Genomic DNA, 20681 nt, shown 5'->3' on the forward strand with positions numbered 1-20681 from the left:
GATGATAAAGAAATATATAGTCTGGTGATTGCCAATTCAGATGACATACATTTTTAATTTTTTCCCCCTCAATAATGATAGTATGTTGTTTATCAACAGTTAACAGGATGAACTGTTTTAAAATCAGCATGCAGTTCTAAATATTATTTTGATGCATTTTTTGTCAACTGTAAATTTTATGGTATTTGTATATTATCTGGTAGTAGCTAGTGAAGTTTGTTTTTGGGATCAATAGTTTAATGAAACAAGTTTTTTGACTTCCAGCAGGTAATGTTTAGTAATCGTTTTCTAAATTATATCAGCTTGTTTTTCTCTGCAGCATATCTGATAGTATTTGTTTATGAAGTATAATTTTAAGTTTTAATATTTTGGCAGCATTGATATTTTCTTTGATGGTAAAAGAGTTAAAAATATATCTGGCATTTCGAGAAGACTATTATGGTTTTGGAGAATGTGATAAGACTTGTTGTGATTAATCTTATTTAATGAAGTTTTCTCTTTATATATTACTATAGTATGTTTTTTTAATTAGAAGTAGGTAATTCGTAGAGAATATAATTTATATGACTACTTCACACCAACAATGTCTCTGTGTTTGTGTGAACAGAGTTAAATAAAAGGTCAGTTGCCTTCTTTCAACTAGTTCTGGGTTCATATTCTAACACATTACTGGTTATAGTGTGGCATATCTTCCATCATGGGCAGTTTCATTGCCTGTGAATTGTAACCCTCAGAAAACATTGGCAAAATACTACATTCCTGTAAATAATTTTTCCTTCTACTAGTAATATGTTTAATATCGTGTAGGAGTTAATTATAAAGCATTTATTTAGGGAATTCTTAAATTTAAAGTGGCTAGTAAATAGTAGTGGCAAAATAGTAAAGTTTTGAAGAACTCTTCTTAAGAATTAAATATTCCTTTTATTATTTTAAACCGTTTTCTTTTCATAGTTTCCTAAAATGGTGAAAAATTCAAGGTGTATTCTGTGACAAATTTTGTAGATTCGATGAGAAATAGTGTTAAAATTTTCATTTTCAAAAATTAAATGCTTGTTAGTTGAAAGGGGTGTTTAATGTAAAAGTTTAATGGATGTTTTAGGTACATTTACTATCATTAAAACTAGATATATATATAAATTCTAAAAATACACAAGGATATGAAATATAGTATACTAATATTCAGGTAAATGAGCATATTAATATTATTCTCACATACAAAAAAGTTTTTGGTAATTTGGTATTTGCAGTTTTTGTGTTCAAAAATAACTTTTTGCTCAAATGTTCATATATTAAAAGAATGCATAATTATTTAAACAAGTGTCTATTTTTTCAGTTTGTAGTACTGATCAGAGTAACCTAACAATATGATGTTCGTATATTTTGCTAAATCATTTCAATATTTGATATTTATTAGGTGCTTTTTTTGGTTGGGGGGATAATAATTGTAATTCATTATTTACTTGACCAAAAACTAATTACATATTCTGCAGTTTACTATATTGAGCCTTGAGCAATAATGGTATAAAAAGATAAATAAACATAGAGGGTGTAAACACCATTTTTGTAATGATTTTGATTTTCTCCATGAATTTAAATATTAGTTTTAAAATGCGAATGTGACTGGCATCAAATTGGAATAAGGTTTAATTATCGGGCGCAGCATTAAAAATATTCTTTTCTTTAAATTATCCCTGTACAATAAACAATGGGCCGAAGGCTATATTTTTGCGCTGTTCGAAAAGAAATACTTTTATTCAATCATTAAAAGAAAAAAAAAGATGTGAAAAGCATGGTTTTAATACTTTTACACGTAAAATAAGGGACTTAATTTATATGAAAGGAAAGAAACATCAAAGTTTATATCCTTCTGGGATAAAGGCAAAAAATGCATACCCAACAAAGGTACATACAGCTCTCATTTAATCTAAAGTTAGATCTCATGTGTTAAAGGAAAATGCAACCTCCCAAAGAGCTATTACAAAAATTTTAAATATCTCTGTAAGATCTGTGAACAAAACTATAGAATCTGATTTAAAGCTAATTAAAGGGGGAGGGACATGATGTTCATCACTATGTGTCACATTATTTTAGATTAAATGAGTATATTATAATAATTCTTGATTTTTCTACAAAAATCTGTTAACAGTTCCAAGTTAAGTACCACTTGTGGTTCATTATCGATAATCAAATCTAATATTTGTTGTCATTAATTATTGTATGTGCATTGTATATACATATAAGAGCTTTAAATACCAAATTTGAGGAATTTTGGATTATCTTATATGATACTTTTTCACAAAAATCTGTTCAGAGCTTCAGGTTAAGTATCATCTTAGTTAGTCAATTTTAGCCGAAATCTAGTATGTTCTTATGGATATAAAAGTCTTAAATACTAAAATTCAAAAGTTTTGGATTATATTTTAATATCTTTTTATATTTAATGCAGTTTATTAGACCAAAGGGGCAATTTGTCCTGAAGGTTTTGGCATTTCGTGTTGGTTCTCTATAAATGTCCCGATTCACTTTTCAAATTGTTGCCAACCAATATTATCGCCCTGTATTATATTTAAAGAAATTAAATAATGAAGAATCTGCACCAATGTATATATGTTTCTCGCACTGTGATAAAACCTAGAGCTGTATTATTTTTATATGTTAGATAAGTGCTTAGTGATGATTACAAGATGTACACAAACATCGTTTATTCTACATTGCTACTATATTACTGTTATGATTAATAATAGATACAGTTACAGTTACATATGTAACATCTCCCTTTTTTAACAGAAATAATGATAAAAATAAAATTATACATAGTCTTTTAAAAAATGAGGTTTTTTTAACAGTTCTACCAGATCGAGTAACGTAGTTATGTTCATTTGCACAATTGGGTGATACAATACCTCTTTCAGTATTTGGTGGCACAACACTTCTGTTAGGTTTTGAAGAACTTACAGAAACTTGTAACTTTGAAAACTTTTTTTTTTATCTCCAACACACGAGACTGTGTATAGGAAATTCTAAAGTTATGCTGATTTAAAAATTATTTTGCGATATTGCTGTTGAACTGAATTTTATTGTTTAAGTGCAAAGAACATGATATTTAATAAACAAAGGTAACGTGAAACGTATAAAAAAGCCCTTTTGGGCATAATCTTAAATCTGAAAACTTTAAAATTTTTTATCTTTATTTATTTATTTATTTTTGTATTTTAATATAGTTTTGAAATTGTTTTGGTCTTCAAATAAAGTACCACTCCTGGTTGTCCAATTTTACCCCAAATCTATTAAATTCTTTATATGAATAACAAAAGCTTAAACACACAAAATATAAATTTCTGGACATTTGATACTGTTGCTGTCATCACTGCTTGCTGATCCTTTCACAGAAGCTTGAGAAATGAATCTGCAGAAATATCTAAAACAGTTTTATTTTAAATATTAGTGACTGAATACCAAACAGTGCAGTAACTTTCTATGCTGACATTTTTATGCTATATGCTTGGCAAAAGTTAGACTTCAGCTACTTAGTGAAATGCTTTGACCACGAGAAATTTCTGAAAGAAGATTTTGAAAATGATTTTTAATGATTTTCGTAAGCCATTTAATGCTGTATGAATTAAGAATCAGGATTCAAACCTTAAGAAATTAGAAAAAGGTGAATGAAGTACTGCCCGTATTACTACTGGGATGAGGTGCAACTGCCCTATGGAAATAGCCCTTTTTGAGGCCAATTTACAGCCTCTTCAGACTAGAAGACTAGCTGGTCTTGCAAAGTACTTTAACAAACTTATTATGGCCAATTCAATAAAACTTCAGTGTACCTAAATAAATGGAAAAACAAAGACTAAAGAAAAACACCCTTTTTGGCACTGTTGATTCCAAGAACCTACTATTCTGCAATGTTCTACCTCATTTACTATCTTACTGTTTAAACCCATCAGAGGGACTCTCCAAGGTTCACTTTCACTGGAACTTATCCACTCCTATAAATAAGAGAGATTATTTTACTGACACCTTAAACAGTTGGCCTTGGAGGTAATAGACAACATCCCCAAAAATGCTATCAAGATCTTCAGTGACGGCAGCAAAATTGCTGACTGTGCAGGTAGCGGTATTTATATTGAGGCCCCTCCGAGGAAAAATGACACTCTGTCCAGTTTTCAGAAGTGAACGGAGAATAATTTTGAAGATCTATGGATCCTATCTGATAGCCGAAGCTCACTCCATCACCTCAGTAACTGGATTTATGTAGGCGATAAGATTAGTATCTCTGTCCTGAAAAAACGACACCTAATTTATCAGCATCATGATATCTATTTTCAGTGGATCCCATCCCATGTTTATCTTTTTGGCAACAAAAAACAACAAACTAGCAAAAGAGGGCTGTGGCCTTTTAACTCCCTCCTCTTCCACCCTTACCTATCTAGAATTATCATGGAGGTAAGAAAGGAAGGAGTGGCCAAACCAGCAATAGAAGTGAAGCACTGCTTCGAAGGTTCGGTCACCAAATGGGGTGATTTTTGTTTACATTCAGAAGCTCACTTTACAGTGCTCTGATAGTATTTCGACACACGACAGTTCCGTACAAATTGAAAAACGGGACACTTTCACATGAAAGAAACATTCATAATGTGATGGATAATAGCAATTTGTATAGTTTAGTGACATTTATGCAAAAATCACATCTTGATTATTTTTCGATAACTAACAACAGCGATTTTGATTATGAATTTGTTTTATAAAATTCTAAGCTGTTGAATTACAAAAATACAGATTTTTAACAAAAATGTTATGCTTAAAGAATAAAAAATACTTTATGGTACCTTTAAAATTGTATACATCTTTCAATACCCTTGATAGAGCATTCGCTACTTTTATTTTATGTTCCAAATGCCAAAATGTTTTAAAAAAATAAAAATTTTCACATCCATATATTATTGTAATAACAGGTACTTTTTAAAATATTTTAGAGGAGAGGCTTTACTGTTGCTCATTTTAAACTCATCATTTTATTTTTATATATCTGAAAAATAAACATTTTGGGCTTACACATTTTACTTAGTTATTATTATTTATTATATTATCAGAGAATTATTAAACTGTGTAAAATCGATAAAAGAGGTATTGAGTGCTCTGCCAAAATATATTTACTAGAAGATTTGAATTTAATGATGAATGTATCCTAAAACATGTTTTAAGTCAAAAGTTTGAAACTTAATGGCTAAATGTAAATATAAAATTATGCACGTTAAAATATTTGTAATTAGGGACATAGGTCAGGTTAAGTTTTTATGAAATAGAGTAAGGCATGCAAGGGCTATCTGTCTAAAGGGAGAGATGACTTCGTGGAAGAATTTTCAAGAAAAACTTACCTTTGGGTATTAAAAAAATGCATATAATTTTCATTCAAATTATATTTATACACATGTTTTATGTAAAACTTTCGGGTATATTTTAAATTAGTGTAAATTACTTTACTCGAAAAATATAGTGAATGCACAGAAATTAAAGATTTGCACATGCCCGAAATGAAAAATAGGAAATATGTATGTGTATTTATGCATGTACTTGTAAAAAGCATGTATCTGCCTTTAACAAAATACGTAAATATTTATTAAATTATTTATAAATGTATTTGAAATGAAGGATTTATTCATTCATAAACAACTGAAAGTTACTGTCAAGAAATCTAATTATTAAATGTATCAAAATTTATAATGATTATAAATATTATCTAAATATATAATAAACTTAGCATTGAATTGTAAACATAAATTGAAATCCTGTTGACAAATACGTTATAAAACTATTTAAGCAAGAATACTTCGTACTGAAAAGCAATCTGTTAAAAGGTATTGTAAAGCAAATTCTATGAGATGCGTACTTAAGAGAGTTTTGGAATACGTATTGTTGAAATTATGGGTAAAAAAAATCTGATAAGTATAATTAAAAGAATTATTCCCCTTACATTTTATAACTCAGTTACAAGTTTTAAATAATATATATATATATATAAATCCTCATTTTATTCTCTTTCAGAAATATTCAGAGAAAGTTAAGTACTATTTAAAGTATTTTGCTATTAAAATAAAAGGTGCTCTTATTTGAAATGGACTGAATAGAGCATTAATTATAATAGTTTTCCATTTAAAAATGCCTCAGAAGCTAAAATATGTCATATTTGAGAAAGTATTTTAGGAAGAAGCTCCATAAAAAGAAAAAAATAATGCATAATTTTAATATTAATAACACAATAAACTTTGATCTTAATTTTTGTAATCTTTAACCAAATAAAATCGGATTACCTTAAATTTTTTTTTCTAATGCAATTAACAAAAACTTGTGAAAATATTCAAATTAAACCACTCTGAGCAAACTGTTCTGCGAAAAGTATAGCATTTAATTCCGTTCAGAATGAAATGTTGTTTAAAAATGTATTCTTTTCATATACTTAGGACTCTGAAGTACTGTAGAAAAAGAAAATATATACATTTATATGTATATTTATGACATAATTACAAAATACGTATTTACATCCGATTGTGTCAAAACCCATTGAACTTTATGGCAAATTACCCAGTGTTTTGGTCACCACGTAAGGATTGCCAGTTCTTCAGAACAGGGTATAGGGAAAACCCGTTAGGGCCACTCCATCTTACTTCCTACTCCATGAGAATTATTTTCTCTGAAAATATCACAAATCATGGTGGAGTGGTTGGAGCCCCCCCCCACCCATCTCTGGTGCCTGGGCAGCAAGCCTGGTTGGACTTTAAAGGGCCGTTCCCACTGGTATTTATCTGAGCTAATGGACACAAGTGACATAGCCGACCCATCTCCCAAACCAGTTTTTTTTCAATAGGGTAGCAAGTTGAAGAATCTGAACTGCAGTCATAGCACAGCTAGTCAACACATGGAACTGACTCCGTTAGCTCAGATAAACCCCAGTGGGAACTGCACTCTCACGTATTGCAGGCGGTCATATTATGAGCCTCTCTCTCAAGGAAGGATGAAAATCTTTGCCACTTGCAGCAAGTGCCAAGAACATCAAGCATCTACCAAGCACATATTAAGCTACTTGGGCCTCTCTAGGGAGGATATTTACTCAAATTCCCTCCTTGTGCTCAACTTTCTTAGAATCAACAATTTTTTGGGTGTTGTCTGACTTTGTCTGAAAACGAAGGAAAAGCAACAACAGCAACTGAATTAAGAATAACTGATTTGTTTTTTGATTACCTGGCATTCGATATGTGTATTTGCCATCTACCAAGTGTTCTTATAACGAAAAATCATTTACAACCTAAAAAAAAAAAAAAAAAACCTACCAACATGCATAGTAGATGCATAATGGAAACATACTGCCTTAAATAGATGTTGAAATTTATTTCATTGGAGCACAGATAAATTTTAAGCATATGTGGGAAACAGACATAAGTATAATGTATAATAAAAATAATATAATTCTTCTTCAGCGTGCAAATCACGTATTACAAAGACAAATTTTAGCTGTACAACATGTTTTTAGTTGCCGACCTCATGATACCTTTGGATATTGTGAACCAAAAGCAAAATTTTCCAATTAATGGAATCGTAGAGAAATGTGTAGAGTTATGAGGATTTTGATGCTCGAAATATGAAAAATGAGCAGTGTAAACCTCTGAGACTCGGACCTGGGCCTCTAGAGTATGTGCCGAGTGTGCTAACCATTACACCATGAAGGCATGCAGAAAGGAGGAAGAAAATCCCCTTTTAAAGACCGACTGAGGGATTAGGGGACCCAATCGTCAAATCCTGGTGGTGAAGAATCATCATCAACCACTGTTTTTTTAGTTTGGACGCCGCTGTAGAGTCATTAGATTATCTTGAAGAGGGAGGCTAAAATATGAGGAATGCCCTCATTGAGACTCAAAGCTGGACACTTTAATAAAGCAAAGAAATAATAACATTTATTTAATAAATTGAAGAAATAAGTATTGAGGTTTTTCTTTTGTGATTTTTGATTCCCTTAAGGCTATAAATGCAAACAAACAACTACTTACTCAAAACAAACAAACAAATACTTGAACATCTTACACAATTATTTAAAATTTTTATTTTTATAATTTCTGCATATCTTATTGCATTAAAACTGATGATCTAAAATCCGGAAAATTCCTAAATTTGAAAATCCTGAAGTCCCGACAAGTCCAAATTTTGGATTTGTCGGGACTTCAGGATTTTCAAATTTTGGATTTTGTTCTGTATAAGAGTTATTGTGGATGGAAAATTGTCATTCTCATGAAAACTCACTAATAGACACACATCATTGTAAAAATAATAAAAATGTGTTGTGGGGATCTTAATCCATGCTAATTCTCTGAAATCTCACAGTGGGCCGAAAACATTACTTTTCTTACCTATGTATGTAGTTTTGCGGGAGGTAGAAAGAGGTTACAGACTGTTTGAAATCCTTAGAAAGGCTTCAGGATGTTTATACAAATGATATCATTGATAAGAACTGTGTTTACAAAAAAAAAAAAAAAAAAAAAAAAAAAAAAAAAGAAAAATTTAACCAACAATAATGAAAACCCATAAATAGGCAAATGGTGATACTAATGTTCTACAGGTGACCAAATTCATATCAGGTTGGTAACCAAGTAGCTTTCTGCATGGGTTGGCTGGGTCACATTGCAATAAATAAAAATAAAGTAAAATAAAAAAAAAAAAAAAAAGTGGAAAACTTAAGTTACTATAAATTGTGTGCAAAATTGGATACCTTGACAGTTGGCATCAAGTGTGAAAGAGAAAAGGGTGTCATTTAGTGTAGTCTCATCTAGTGGAACTCTTGTAGCCAATAAAAACATATTTTTCCTAATTTTGTGAGGCATGAAAATTGTTCTTGCTGTTAAGCTCCAGAAATGAAGGATCAGTCTAAAAAATGGCATTACCCTGTAAATACCTTATTTTATTCTAACCAATTATTTTTAAATTTTAGAACTTTCCTTTCCCTTCTGATTTCAGTTTCCTGCCAGAATGTAAAATTTAATAAGGTAGTATGCAAATCTAAGTGAGTTCCGAATCAGTATTTAAGCAATCCGAAGCAGTATTTTAAGAGTTTATAGTAGGACAGTTTGTTCCGAATTGATGCTTTGTATGTAGCTTTGTACGTAAATACGAGGGCCATCCAGGAAGTAGATTACGTTTCCGTCTGTGTCCGCTAGGGGCGGGGCTAGCGCGGCCATCTTGGGGTCAGAGCGTTGCGCAGCTCAGTCTGCATCTAGCCGTGCTAGTGAGAAGTTCGTGCTGTGCTCCGTTCAGATACTGTGACGGTTTGAAATGTCTGCGTTAATTGAAAATCCCGCGAGCTGCGAGGTGCGCTCAGTAATAAGGTTTCTGACTGCAAAAAACTGTAAACCGATAGAAATCTATCGGCAGCTTCGTGAAGTGTATGGGGACAACATTATCACTGAAGGTGGAGTGCGTCAGTGGGTCATAAGATTTCAAAATGCCCGAACCAATGTTCACGACGAAGATCGAAGTGGGAGACCCAGCATAGTGACCGCCGAACTTCTCGAAAAAGTCGATGCTAAAGTCCGTGAAAATCGAAATTTCACAATAACGGAACTTTCTTTGAGTTTTCCACAAATTTCGCGAAGTTTGTTGCACGAAATCATCAGCGAAAAGCTTGGTTACCACAAGTTTTGTGCAAGATGGATTCCAAAAATCTTGACAGAGGACCACAAAAATCAGCGAATGGCTGCAGCGTTGAACTTTTTGGACGCTTACCATAAGGATGGTGACTCTTTACTCGATCGCATCGTTACTGGTGACGAAACATGGGTGAAACATGTGAACTGTGAAACGAAATTGCAATCAATGCAGTGGGGGCACACAAGTTCTCCCCAAAAACCCAAGAAATGCATGCAAACAATGTCGGCAAGGAAGATGATGGCGACTGTTTTTTGGGACAGAAAAGGTGTAATTTTGGTGGACTTCCTGGAAAGAGGCACTACAATAAACTCTCAAAGGTATTGCCAAACTCTCCAAAAACTCAGAAGAGCAATTCAAAACAAGCACAGAGGAATGTTGAGCTCTAAGATCTTGTTGATTCACGACAACGCCCGGCCCCACACGGCAAATGTCACTCGTAAAGTTCTTGAATCTTTTAAGTGGGAGTTGTTTCCTCATCCGCCGTACAGTCCCGACCTGGCACCGAGCGACTTCCACCTATTCCCAGCAATGAAGAAGTGGCTGGCTATGCAGCGTTTTGATGACGACGCACAGCTGCAAGAAGAGGTAACGAAGTGGTTGAAGGCGCAGGCGGCCGAATTTTTCGACGAAGGAATTTCCAAGCTCGTACATCGCTACGATAAATGCCTTAATTTGTATGGTGACTATGTAGAAAAGTAGTATTTGAGTGTGGCTTTCATCTGTATATAATAAAATTTGTTTCCTATACTTTGTTTATTTTTTTATTCCAAAACGTAATCTACTTTCTGGATAGCCCTCGTATTTGGGTTAATAAGAAAGTTTGCTTTGTTTTTGTTACAGATGTTGTGTTTTAATTATAATGAATAAGAATTAGTTCTCCAGTTTTTTAAAAGGGCCTTTGTCTCTGAGGGACTATTGTTTTCGTTTTGCGATCTTGCATCAAATCACTCTCAATGTCCGTTTCACTTTTCAAACTGTTGCCACCAAATATTATCGTCATGTATTTTATCTGAAGAAATTAAATAATGAGAAATCTGCTTAAGTGCATGTATGTTTCTCACATTGTGATAAAACAACGGTACCTAGAGCTGCCCAATTTTGAATGATGTAATCTTACTGCGAATATGGGCATCTGAAAGCCCAAATTTAAATTTGGAATTTGTTTTATTATCAATGTCATATTTTGTAAAACTTTAACGAATTTTTGATTTAACAAACTCGAGGATTTCAAAGCGAACAATGGCAACGTCGTACAGAAAAAAAACATTTTTATCTCCAGAGCAGGAGACTGTGTATCGGAAATTCTAAAGATATTTTCAATTTAAAATTACTTTGCGATATTGCTCTTGAACTGAATTTTATGGTTTAAGTGCAAAGAACATGATACTTGATAAATAAAGGTGACTCACAAAATGTTAAAAAAAAAATTCCCCATTCGACGTAATTTAAAATCTGAAACCTTTCAGTTTTTTTTTTTTTTTTTTTTTAAAGGTTGAATAGAGACTTAAAGAAAATTTAAAATAAATATTTTATAAATACAGAGGCTGTTTACACATTTTTGTAACGATTTTGATTTTCTCCATGAATTTTAATATTAATTTTAAAACGGATACGTGCGTCAAATTGGATTAAGGTTTAAGTATCGTCTGCAGCATTAAAAATATTCTTTTATTGCTGTAAAAAAACCATTGATCGAAGGGTATATTCTTGCGCTGTCCGAGGAGAAATACTTTTATTCAATTATTAAAAAAAGATGTGGAAAGCATGGTTTAATATTTCTAGACGTAAAATAAGTGACATAATTAATATGAAAGGAAAGAAACATCAAAGTTTACATCTGATTGGGAAAAGGTCAACAAATGCATACCTGACAAAGGTGCGTATATCTCTTAATAAATTTAAGTCGCATTTCATGTTTTAGTGCAGATTGCAGTATGAAAATTATTTGGCAGGTGAAAATTGGAAATATATTGGGGGAAAATGCCGAATCGCCCACTGCTTGGCGCGTTTTTAAGAATTGCTCATACTCAGTATCCATGTACACATTTTATTCCCCCCCCCAAAAAAAACCCAGAATTGCACAAAAATGGCAGTGGCATTGTGTACTCCCTTGACTTTATCCATGTACACATCGACCTGTTTTCATTTAAAAAGGTCAAAGAAAATTGACAAAAATCCATTTCTTCTTACTCTTGTAAAAAGCGCCAAACAAATAAGAGGGCAATTCTGCACTTTAGCCATACTGTATTGTTACGATTAATGGGACTTGGATATGCTTATCTGATCGCAATAGAAAAAATCGATTTACTACCGAAAAAGAGGAGAAAAAAAGAGATCGTATATTGGCTCAAAAGAACAAGGAAAGTTTTTCTAAAGGTTTTATGGTTATTACTGGATTCTGTTATAACAGAAAACTTAAAATAAGGAAAGTGGAAAAAAAGAATTCGAATTACGGTACTATCAGAAATAACTTTTAACACGTATTTTTGAAGAACAAATTCCATCTCTTTATCCAAACAATCTTCACTGTATTAAGTTCCGTGATAATAAGGCTCCAAGCCGTTGAAAAAATGAGAAATGAAACTGGAGTTGAAGCTATTCCTTTTAAATGCATCTCAGTTAAGTCCCCTGATGTGTCTCTGATGGATTACTGTGCATTTGGACTTCCAAAACAAGCTGTGTATAAGCGGCATCCCTAAACATTGGATGGACATTGGAAGATTGTGAAGGAGGAGTGGAATAAAATCAACCTTGATTTTTTAAGAGAAGGATTTTTGTCTTGGAAATACAGATGTAATATGATAGTTCAACAAAAGGGCTATCAGATTGAACATATTGGAAAATATAATTCTAATATTTGTTTATGTATGAATCTTTGCAAAACCATTACAAAAATGTGTAAACAGTCTCTGTAGCTAACATAACGCAATTATAAAACTTATGTTCATTTTTTTTTGTTTCAGGCAGGAAATAAATATTGAAGTGTTTTTAAACATGAGATATGAAAGAACAGATTGTGCTCTTATGTGCAGTGGAGCTGCCACATCATTTGCTGATACTGAGCCAAAATTTATTCGAGAGAATGGTGATTTTTTAAAATCATTCACAGATCGGTAAATATTTCAAAAATATTTTTATGTTGTTATTTTTTTTCCTTTTAGACATTGTATATTTTGCTAGTTATGCATATAGTTTACATCTGTAAATTCCTAATAGATCTATTTATTATACAGTAAAACATTCTAAACTGCAAGCATTACTAAGAAGGATTTTATAAATGAAAAATGTGTATAATCAAAATTTCTTTTTAAGAATATGGATATATATATATTTCTGTGCATGTGTTTAGTTGTTTAAAATGCTGTCTCTATTTTAAAAAGTTAAAGTATTTCATTTTTAAATTCGAAGAACTCAATGGGTATGGTAAGTAATCTAAAATTAGATCAATCATACATCAGGATTGGTATTCCTTATGAGTCCTTAGGTTTTTTGGAATAGATTTTTGTTCTTAGAAGTCCTTCATTTTAGCCAAAATTGGGGTCCTTAATTTTAATCATCTGAAAGTTCTGTCTGTTTTTACGACTGCCATTTTGAGAGTGAATTAACATTTTGGGGAAACATTCTTGATGCTTTACTGACAAATATGATTATCTTTTGAATGAGTAAATGGGTTCATGGGATATAATTTGTTCCTATTTCTAATATAAACGGTGGGATACTCGAATTTCTGCGCAAGAAGTGAAACATAAGCATTTCGAAATTATTTCATTTTTCTAATGAAGAGCTGGTAAACAACTTTTCACTTATAGGGATGTGAATTCTTTTATTAAACGGTTCTAAATTTGGAAACATATTCAACATTCTCAGATTTTAAGATTAGTTTCTATAGAATGCTTTTAATTCAGAGATCTTGGAATTTTTTGACGATTTTTTTAAACTTTATAAATAATGGTAATATATTGAATTTATATTTAAGAAATAACATTAAAGTAAAATATTTTTATTTTCTGTGTCTTATCATAAAGTGACAATACTTTCCATTTTGGAAACTTATTAAACAATATTCTGAAACTGGGAAAAAAATATCTGATGTGTACACCACATCACTTTCTTGTATGGAATATTAAATTATGCACATTTTCCCCTGCATTTCATTTAAATTTATTGAATTGAATTAACTCTACTTTGTCAATAGTGAATAAACCACAATAGAATAAATGCACTTTTTAATATTCACTATATTTATTTATCATATCATAGCAAGACTCTGGCACTAGGTTCACTTATCAGCATTACATCTCATTCATTGTATAACTCAGAATGAAAAAAAAAAAAATTCATCTGAAAAATTATCTAATCATTGCCACATGTTCTATTCAAATATTATAATAAATCTAAAATGATGTATAAAAGAAATTAAACAAAAGCAGTTTTTCATAAATGATTCAGCATTGCTTACCTAATACACATGTACTACTCATAAACATTTTGCTTTGTAGGAAACAGACTGGCAACAGTATTTTTTGCTGATATGAAACACTTATTTCCTCTAATTTTATTAGACAAGTATTTCTCATTTAATTCAGTTTTCACTTCGTGGCAAGGCAAAAATTATAAAAACTCAAAATATCTTCATTAAAAATTTAAAGATATTGAAGAACATAAAACACCAAATACAGTTAAAAATTTAAAAAAAAAAAAAAAAAAAAAATTACAAATAAAATTACAGTTTCTACGCAAAAACAAGCAATTTGACTGCCGTGCAAAAAGACAGAATTTTCGGTGCACAAAACTGAATGTTTACTTTTGGTCTCGCCCAGCAGAAAGACACTGAAGGCATGTGAAACTAATTTAACTTGTTGTGGAATTTTGCAGGAAGTGAAGGTAGGCTTTGTTTTGATGTTTTGTTTGAAATTTGAATTGTTGTAAAATGTCGGAATTACCTAAGTTGAGAAAGGAGATTAGCGCAGTTAGGTCTACATTAACTAAGTTAATTAACAAAGTTGAAGCTTTTATTAAGGAGGATTCTACCGAGATAAATGTTACGAATAAGGTAGATACTTTAAAGGAATTTTGAGCCCAAATAATAGATAAGGAAACTAATTTAAAACGATTAAATGATGAAGTGAAAAATCTTTGTAATTGTGATGATATAGAAGAGGAAATTATTGTGTCAGAGGAATATTCAGAAAAAATTATCCTCTGGAAACAAAAGATAACTAATGTAATTGATAGATTAATGAAAGATGAAATGAATATTAGTAACGTATCCTTTTCTATTCCTGCAACTGCTCAAGGTACACTAGAAAACCAAACCTTTAGAGAAACCAAGACAGTTAAAACTTCCTAAATTGATAATCAGTAAATATTATGGTGATCCTGCTTCTTGGCTAGAAATTTATAACCAGTTTGAAATCGCTATTCATAATAACAGTAATCTTACAAAGATAGATAAATTTAATTATTTAAAGTCATATTTAGGGGGTATGGCATCTAATTGTATAAGTGGTTTTGCGTTAACAGAAGAAAATTATGATTCTGCTTTGGATATATTAAAAGGTAGATTTGGTAATAAGAATACTCTTATACAGACACATTTGAATGAGTTACTTAAAATTCCTATTATTAGAAGTATAAATGATTTAGCTGGATTGAGAAGGTTGTTTGACAAAGCTGATACTCAAATTAGAAGTTTAGAGTCGTTAGGAGTTGAAACAAAATCTTTCAGCACTTTATTGATTCCCATTTTGTTAGAAAGAATTCCAAGGGAACTTGTTTTAGAATTCAATAGAGCGTATCCAGATAGTGATTGGAATTTTAAGGATTTATTTACCTTTCTAGACAAAGAGATACGGTCTAGGGAAAGGACATATTTATTTAGTTGCAAAACTGAAAATTATAATTTTGGTAATGAATATAAAAGTAATTCTAGGAAATTTGAAAATAAAAAGCTTAACACTAATAGGAATATATCAACTGCTAGTTATACTACAAGTGTTAAAAGAAATTGCATATTTTGTAATAGCAAAGAATATCAATTTTGCAAATTTGAAAGTGTCGCGGGAAGGAAAAATAGATTACGAAGAGATAATAGATGTTTTCGCTGTTTTTCAAAATTCCATTTAGCGCGATTCTATAAAAATAAACTTGACCCATGCAAGAACTGCAACAGCTTAGCTCACCACTCCTTGCTATGCGAAAAAAGTAATAAATTAGCTGAAGTCGAAGGGGGAAAAGAGAATTCAAACGCGGTGACTCAGTGCAGCTCCTCTCAGCGGGGGTCAAATGGCAGTGCTTTACTGCAAACTTGTACTGTCTTGGCTTGTTCAAAAGGAAACTTTAAACTATGTTGTGTGTTAATGGATAACGGGAGTGAAAGATCTTGGATAACAAAATCTTCGGCATATGCCCTTAGCCTTAAAACCATTCGAAAGGAAAAATTGTCAGTTTATGCTTTTGGGTGTACGAAAGCCATAAATAGAACTTATAATAATAGAACTTAGTGTAGTAAAATTAACATTGAGGAATAGGAAGGATCCTAAGAAATATATTGAGATAGAAGCATTAGTTACTGAAATGATTACTGCCGCACCCACTGCATTTCCCAATATAAATATTCAAAATATTTTTGAGCAAAAGGGTTTTAATTTAGCTGAGGCATGCACGGATTCAGATGAAGGTATTCACATTTTAATAGGAGCATATTATTTTTGGGACGTCATTAAAGAGTCGAAAGTAGAAAAAATAACCAAAATGCTAAACTGCATACAAACTATTTTTGGCCTTACACTCCAGGGCATACAAAATAATTCTGAGGATAAAATTTGGAGAAACATAGTATCAACAAATTTTTGCACTGGCACTGATATGCAGATGCTATGGAATTTAAAATCGTTACGAATTACAGATTCTAATTTGAAGATAATTTGAGGTTTGTAGATAGAAAGATACGAAACTTGTTTGTTATGGGGAATAAAGCCAACGGATTTAAAAAATAACTTTTTTCTTGCTAAAAAAAGACTTGAGGACTTGAAAAACAATTTCGAAAATAATGAATGGTTGGCGAATGAATACAAGGACATAATTAAAGATCAACAAAGTAAAGGAATAATTGAAGAATGTTCTAGGGATGCGAAGGAATATTTCATGTCACATAGAGCAGTTGTGAGAACCGATAAGGATACTACTAAAGTTCGCGTGGTTTTCAATTGTAGTTCGAAAGCGAAACTAAATCTCTCTTTGAATGATTATTTAAAGACTGGGCCGAGTTTGAATCCCAGTGTACTGGATGTTATTTTAAATTTTAGGAAATTCAAAATTGCATTTTGTGCTGATATAGAGAAAGCATTTTTGATGATTGGAATTTCAGAAGAGGATAGGAAATTTTTAAAATTCTTGTGGTTATCAGAAAATGCAAATGAAGACTACAAAATAATGCGTATGACACGTTTGTCGTTTGGTTGTAAGTCATCGCCATTTATTTTAAGTGCAACAATAAAAAAGCACTTAAAGCAGTACAGGAATAATAAACCCGGATGTTTGCGAAAATTAAAAACTAATTCTGAGAAAGTGAGGTCATTGTGGATGCAGAATGGACTTAGCAATGATACTTGTACTTCTGATTGTCAGTTGAAGGTTTTAGGCTTGAACTGGAACCCAGTAAATGATAAATTTTCTTTAGATATAGCAAGATTAATGGATAGTTTAAAGAGTTTGAAGAGCACAAAGCGTTATGTCTTACATGTTGCAGCAATGATTTTTGATGCAATTGGTTTTGCAACTCCATTTGTAGTTAGGATTAAGTGTTTGCTACAGGAAATTTGGGAACGTGGTATTGGTTGGCATGAGAAATTGCCAGATGACCTTAAAATCAAGTGGACTAGCTGGTGTTCTAAGGTTAAATATCTGAAGGATATTTCAGTTCCGAGAAATTTATTTGTGTGTTGTGATAACTTAAATTCAAAAATGGAAATACACGTATTTTGCAATGCGTCTACTATAGCTTATGGTGCTGTAGCGTATTGTCGTTACTTAAATGATAAGGGTGACATTTCTGTGTTGTTTGTCATGTCGAAAAGCAGAGTAGCTCCTTTGAAGAAACTGACGTTGCCACAATTGGAACTAATGGCAGCAGTCATAGGAGCTAAAATAAGAAAGTGTCTGGGAGAGGTTTTTAAGGATCTTATTGATAAATTTGTGTATTGGACCGATTCCTTAATTGTCTTGTTTTGGATAAAGGGTTCTGCGAAGCAATGGAAACAGTTTGTCGGTAATAGAGTGGTTAAGGTGCAGGAAAAATCATCCCAGATCTTGGAATCATTGCAGTGGAAGGGAAAATCCTGCTGATTTAGTTAGTAGGGGTGTGCCAGCTCAATGTTTGTTGGAAGGTGATCGTTGGTGGTGTGGTCCATATTGGCTTAAAGGAAAAGATAGTTTTTCCCCTCAGCATCCACTGAAGGATATCCCACTGGAAGTAGTAGAAACTAAGAGAAAGGGATGCGTTGTACATACTACTGGTGATTAAGAATTTTGTGATTGATGAACTGCTTCATAAATATTCTTCTTGGACAAAACTTTTACGAGTTATAGCTTGATGTCTCAGATTTATTGCCAATGTGAAACGATCATCAATAACAAGGACAAAATTAAATTTTCTCCAGACTGGAGAGCTAGCCGTAGCACATTCTTGGGTAATCAAGTCAGTGCAAATGCAAGAATTTAGTGAAGAAATCGATCATTTAAAACAGAGAAAACTGGTGAGTCCTCGCAGTAAACTCAATATGTTGAATCCATTCTTAGACGATGAGGGTATTCTAAGAGTGGGAGGATGACTAAGAAATGCTAGCATCGCACAGAATGTAAAATATCCAATCATTCTGCCTAAATCACACTATATTACAGAACTGATAATACGATATTATCACTATAAATATCTTCACGGAGGAGCACAAATGCTCCATTCAGAAATCAAGCAGAGATATTGGATTATTAATGCACGAGCAGCCATTCGCAAGATCATTCGTAAATGTGTGACATGCTGTCGACACAGAAGTGAGCTGTCATATCAAGCAATGGGCGATCTTCCAGCATCCAGAGTGAATCCCGCAAGAGCTTTTTCGAAATGTGGTGTGGATTTTCCGGGTCCTTTCCAAGTTAAACCGAAGAAAGGGCGCGGTGTTCGGACAGTGAAGATCTGCGTTTGTGTTTTCGTATGTTTAGTACTAAGGCATTTAGAACAAGTTGGAGACATGACGACAGATTCCTTCATAGCAGCTCTAAAACGATTCATTGCCAGACGTGGAAGACCGGAGGAAATGTATAATGATTGCGGCACTAATTTTATAGGTGCCAACAGACAACTGAAATCATATCGTTCGGACCAAAGGGTATCTAGATACTTAATAGAGGAAGAAATTAAGTGGAATTTCAATCCGCCTTCTGCGCCACACTTTGGTGGACTATGGGAAGCTGCGGTAAAGGCTATATATATAGAGCCTTTACCGCAGCTTCCCATAGTCCATATATCATATGAGAAGAGCAATTGGTTCTCAAGTTCTAACTTTTGAAGAATTTGCTACTTATCTAGCAGAAGTTGAGGCATGTCTGAACTCAAGACCAACAGTAGCGATTTCAAGTGATCCAGATGATTTTTCCGTGTTTACACCAGGTCATTTTTTAATAGGAACATCATTAAAGGCTATTCCAGAACAAATGTGTGCGACGAGACACTAACACTTCGCAATCGTTGGAAACTAATTCAGCAAATGTCACAGTCCTTCTGGAGGAAATGGTCTAAGGACTATGTGACTCAACTGCAAGTTCTCACAAAATGGCATCATGCTTCAGCAAATATTAAAGTAAATGACTTGGTAATCATTAAGGAAGATAACATGCCTTCCTTAAAATGGAAACTGGGACGTATCACCGAAATTTACCCAGGTAATGATTACAGAGTGCGTGTTGTAAAAGTAAAAACTGCTGATGGTGAATTCAAAAGACCCATTCACAAACTGTGTGTGTTACCAATAGACTGTTAAGTATCGTGAAAAATTTTGAACTTTAACTTGATATTTATCTATATTCATTTGAATTCTTTAGTTTTAATGTTATTGTACACATTTATTATATTAATTTGTGTAATTCATTGTTTATAGTTATATGTTAATTTAGGCTTAGTATTACTCATTTATAAGCAAGAACTATTTAATCTAGAAATTATATGTTTACTAAGAATAATGTTAAGTAATAATTTCATGTAAGAGGTAGTTTGATGTCCTGAACGGTCATCCGTGGGGAGTGTGTTGAGATCTCCCATAGAGGGCATTGTAGCACCCCTCAACTATGTGAGAAAAGTTTCGATTTGAGTCAGAGTTAGCGTGGGGTTTGAGAATGTAGTGTGAAGAGCTGTGTAACGTGTATGTGCTGTGTAACTGTACTATGTAATATAATGTAATTAAATGTATTTATTTAAAATGTGGAGCAGTTTTGAAGGAGCAGACTTCACAGGAGTATATAAGGTATTTTCTCCCTCCTTTCTTCATGTCTTTGTGGTATAATGGTAGCACATTTGACGTTTATTCGAGAGGTTCAGGTTCAAGTCCCAGCAAGAGCATTGCACGTTTTTCATGTTTCCTGCTTCAAAATAATCTTGTGACTCTACATGGTCACCCGAACTAAAAGGTGGTGGATGATGATTTTTCACCACCAGGATTTGGCGACTGGGTTCCCTAATTCCCAGTCACACCGTAAAAGGAGGAGTATATAAGGTATTTTCTCCCTCCTTACTGCATGCCTTTGTGGTGTAATGGTAGCACACTTGGCGCCTATTTGAGAGTTCCAGCGAGAGTATTGCACATTTTGTATGCCTTCTACTTCAAAATAACCTCGTGACTCTACATTGGAGCAGGAACTAAAAGGTGGTGGATTATGATTCTTCACGACCAAAATTTGGTGACTGGGTCCCCTAATTCCCAGTGGCTCTTTAACCCTTT

General features: G+C 32.6%; 1 protein-coding gene across 3 annotated transcripts in view; it reads left to right on the top strand.

The window, feature by feature from the left end:
* Window positions 1-20681, top strand: part of LOC118198772 (5-oxoprolinase) — a 187030-nt gene that overhangs the window by 54001 nt on the left and 112348 nt on the right. For all 3 annotated transcript variants that reach the window (XM_085822874.1, XM_085822870.1, XM_085822863.1), the window contains exon 15: window positions 12654-12803. In XM_085822874.1, the coding sequence (XP_085679000.1) occupies window positions 12654-12803 (150 nt within the window). The remainder of the gene's footprint in view (window positions 1-12653; window positions 12804-20681) is intronic.

This window comes from Stegodyphus dumicola, chromosome 1, assembly GCF_044657685.1.
Source record: "Stegodyphus dumicola isolate Sdum_Otavi_A_Nest chromosome 1, ASM4465768v1".
Taxonomy (NCBI): Eukaryota; Metazoa; Arthropoda; class Arachnida; order Araneae; family Eresidae; genus Stegodyphus; species Stegodyphus dumicola.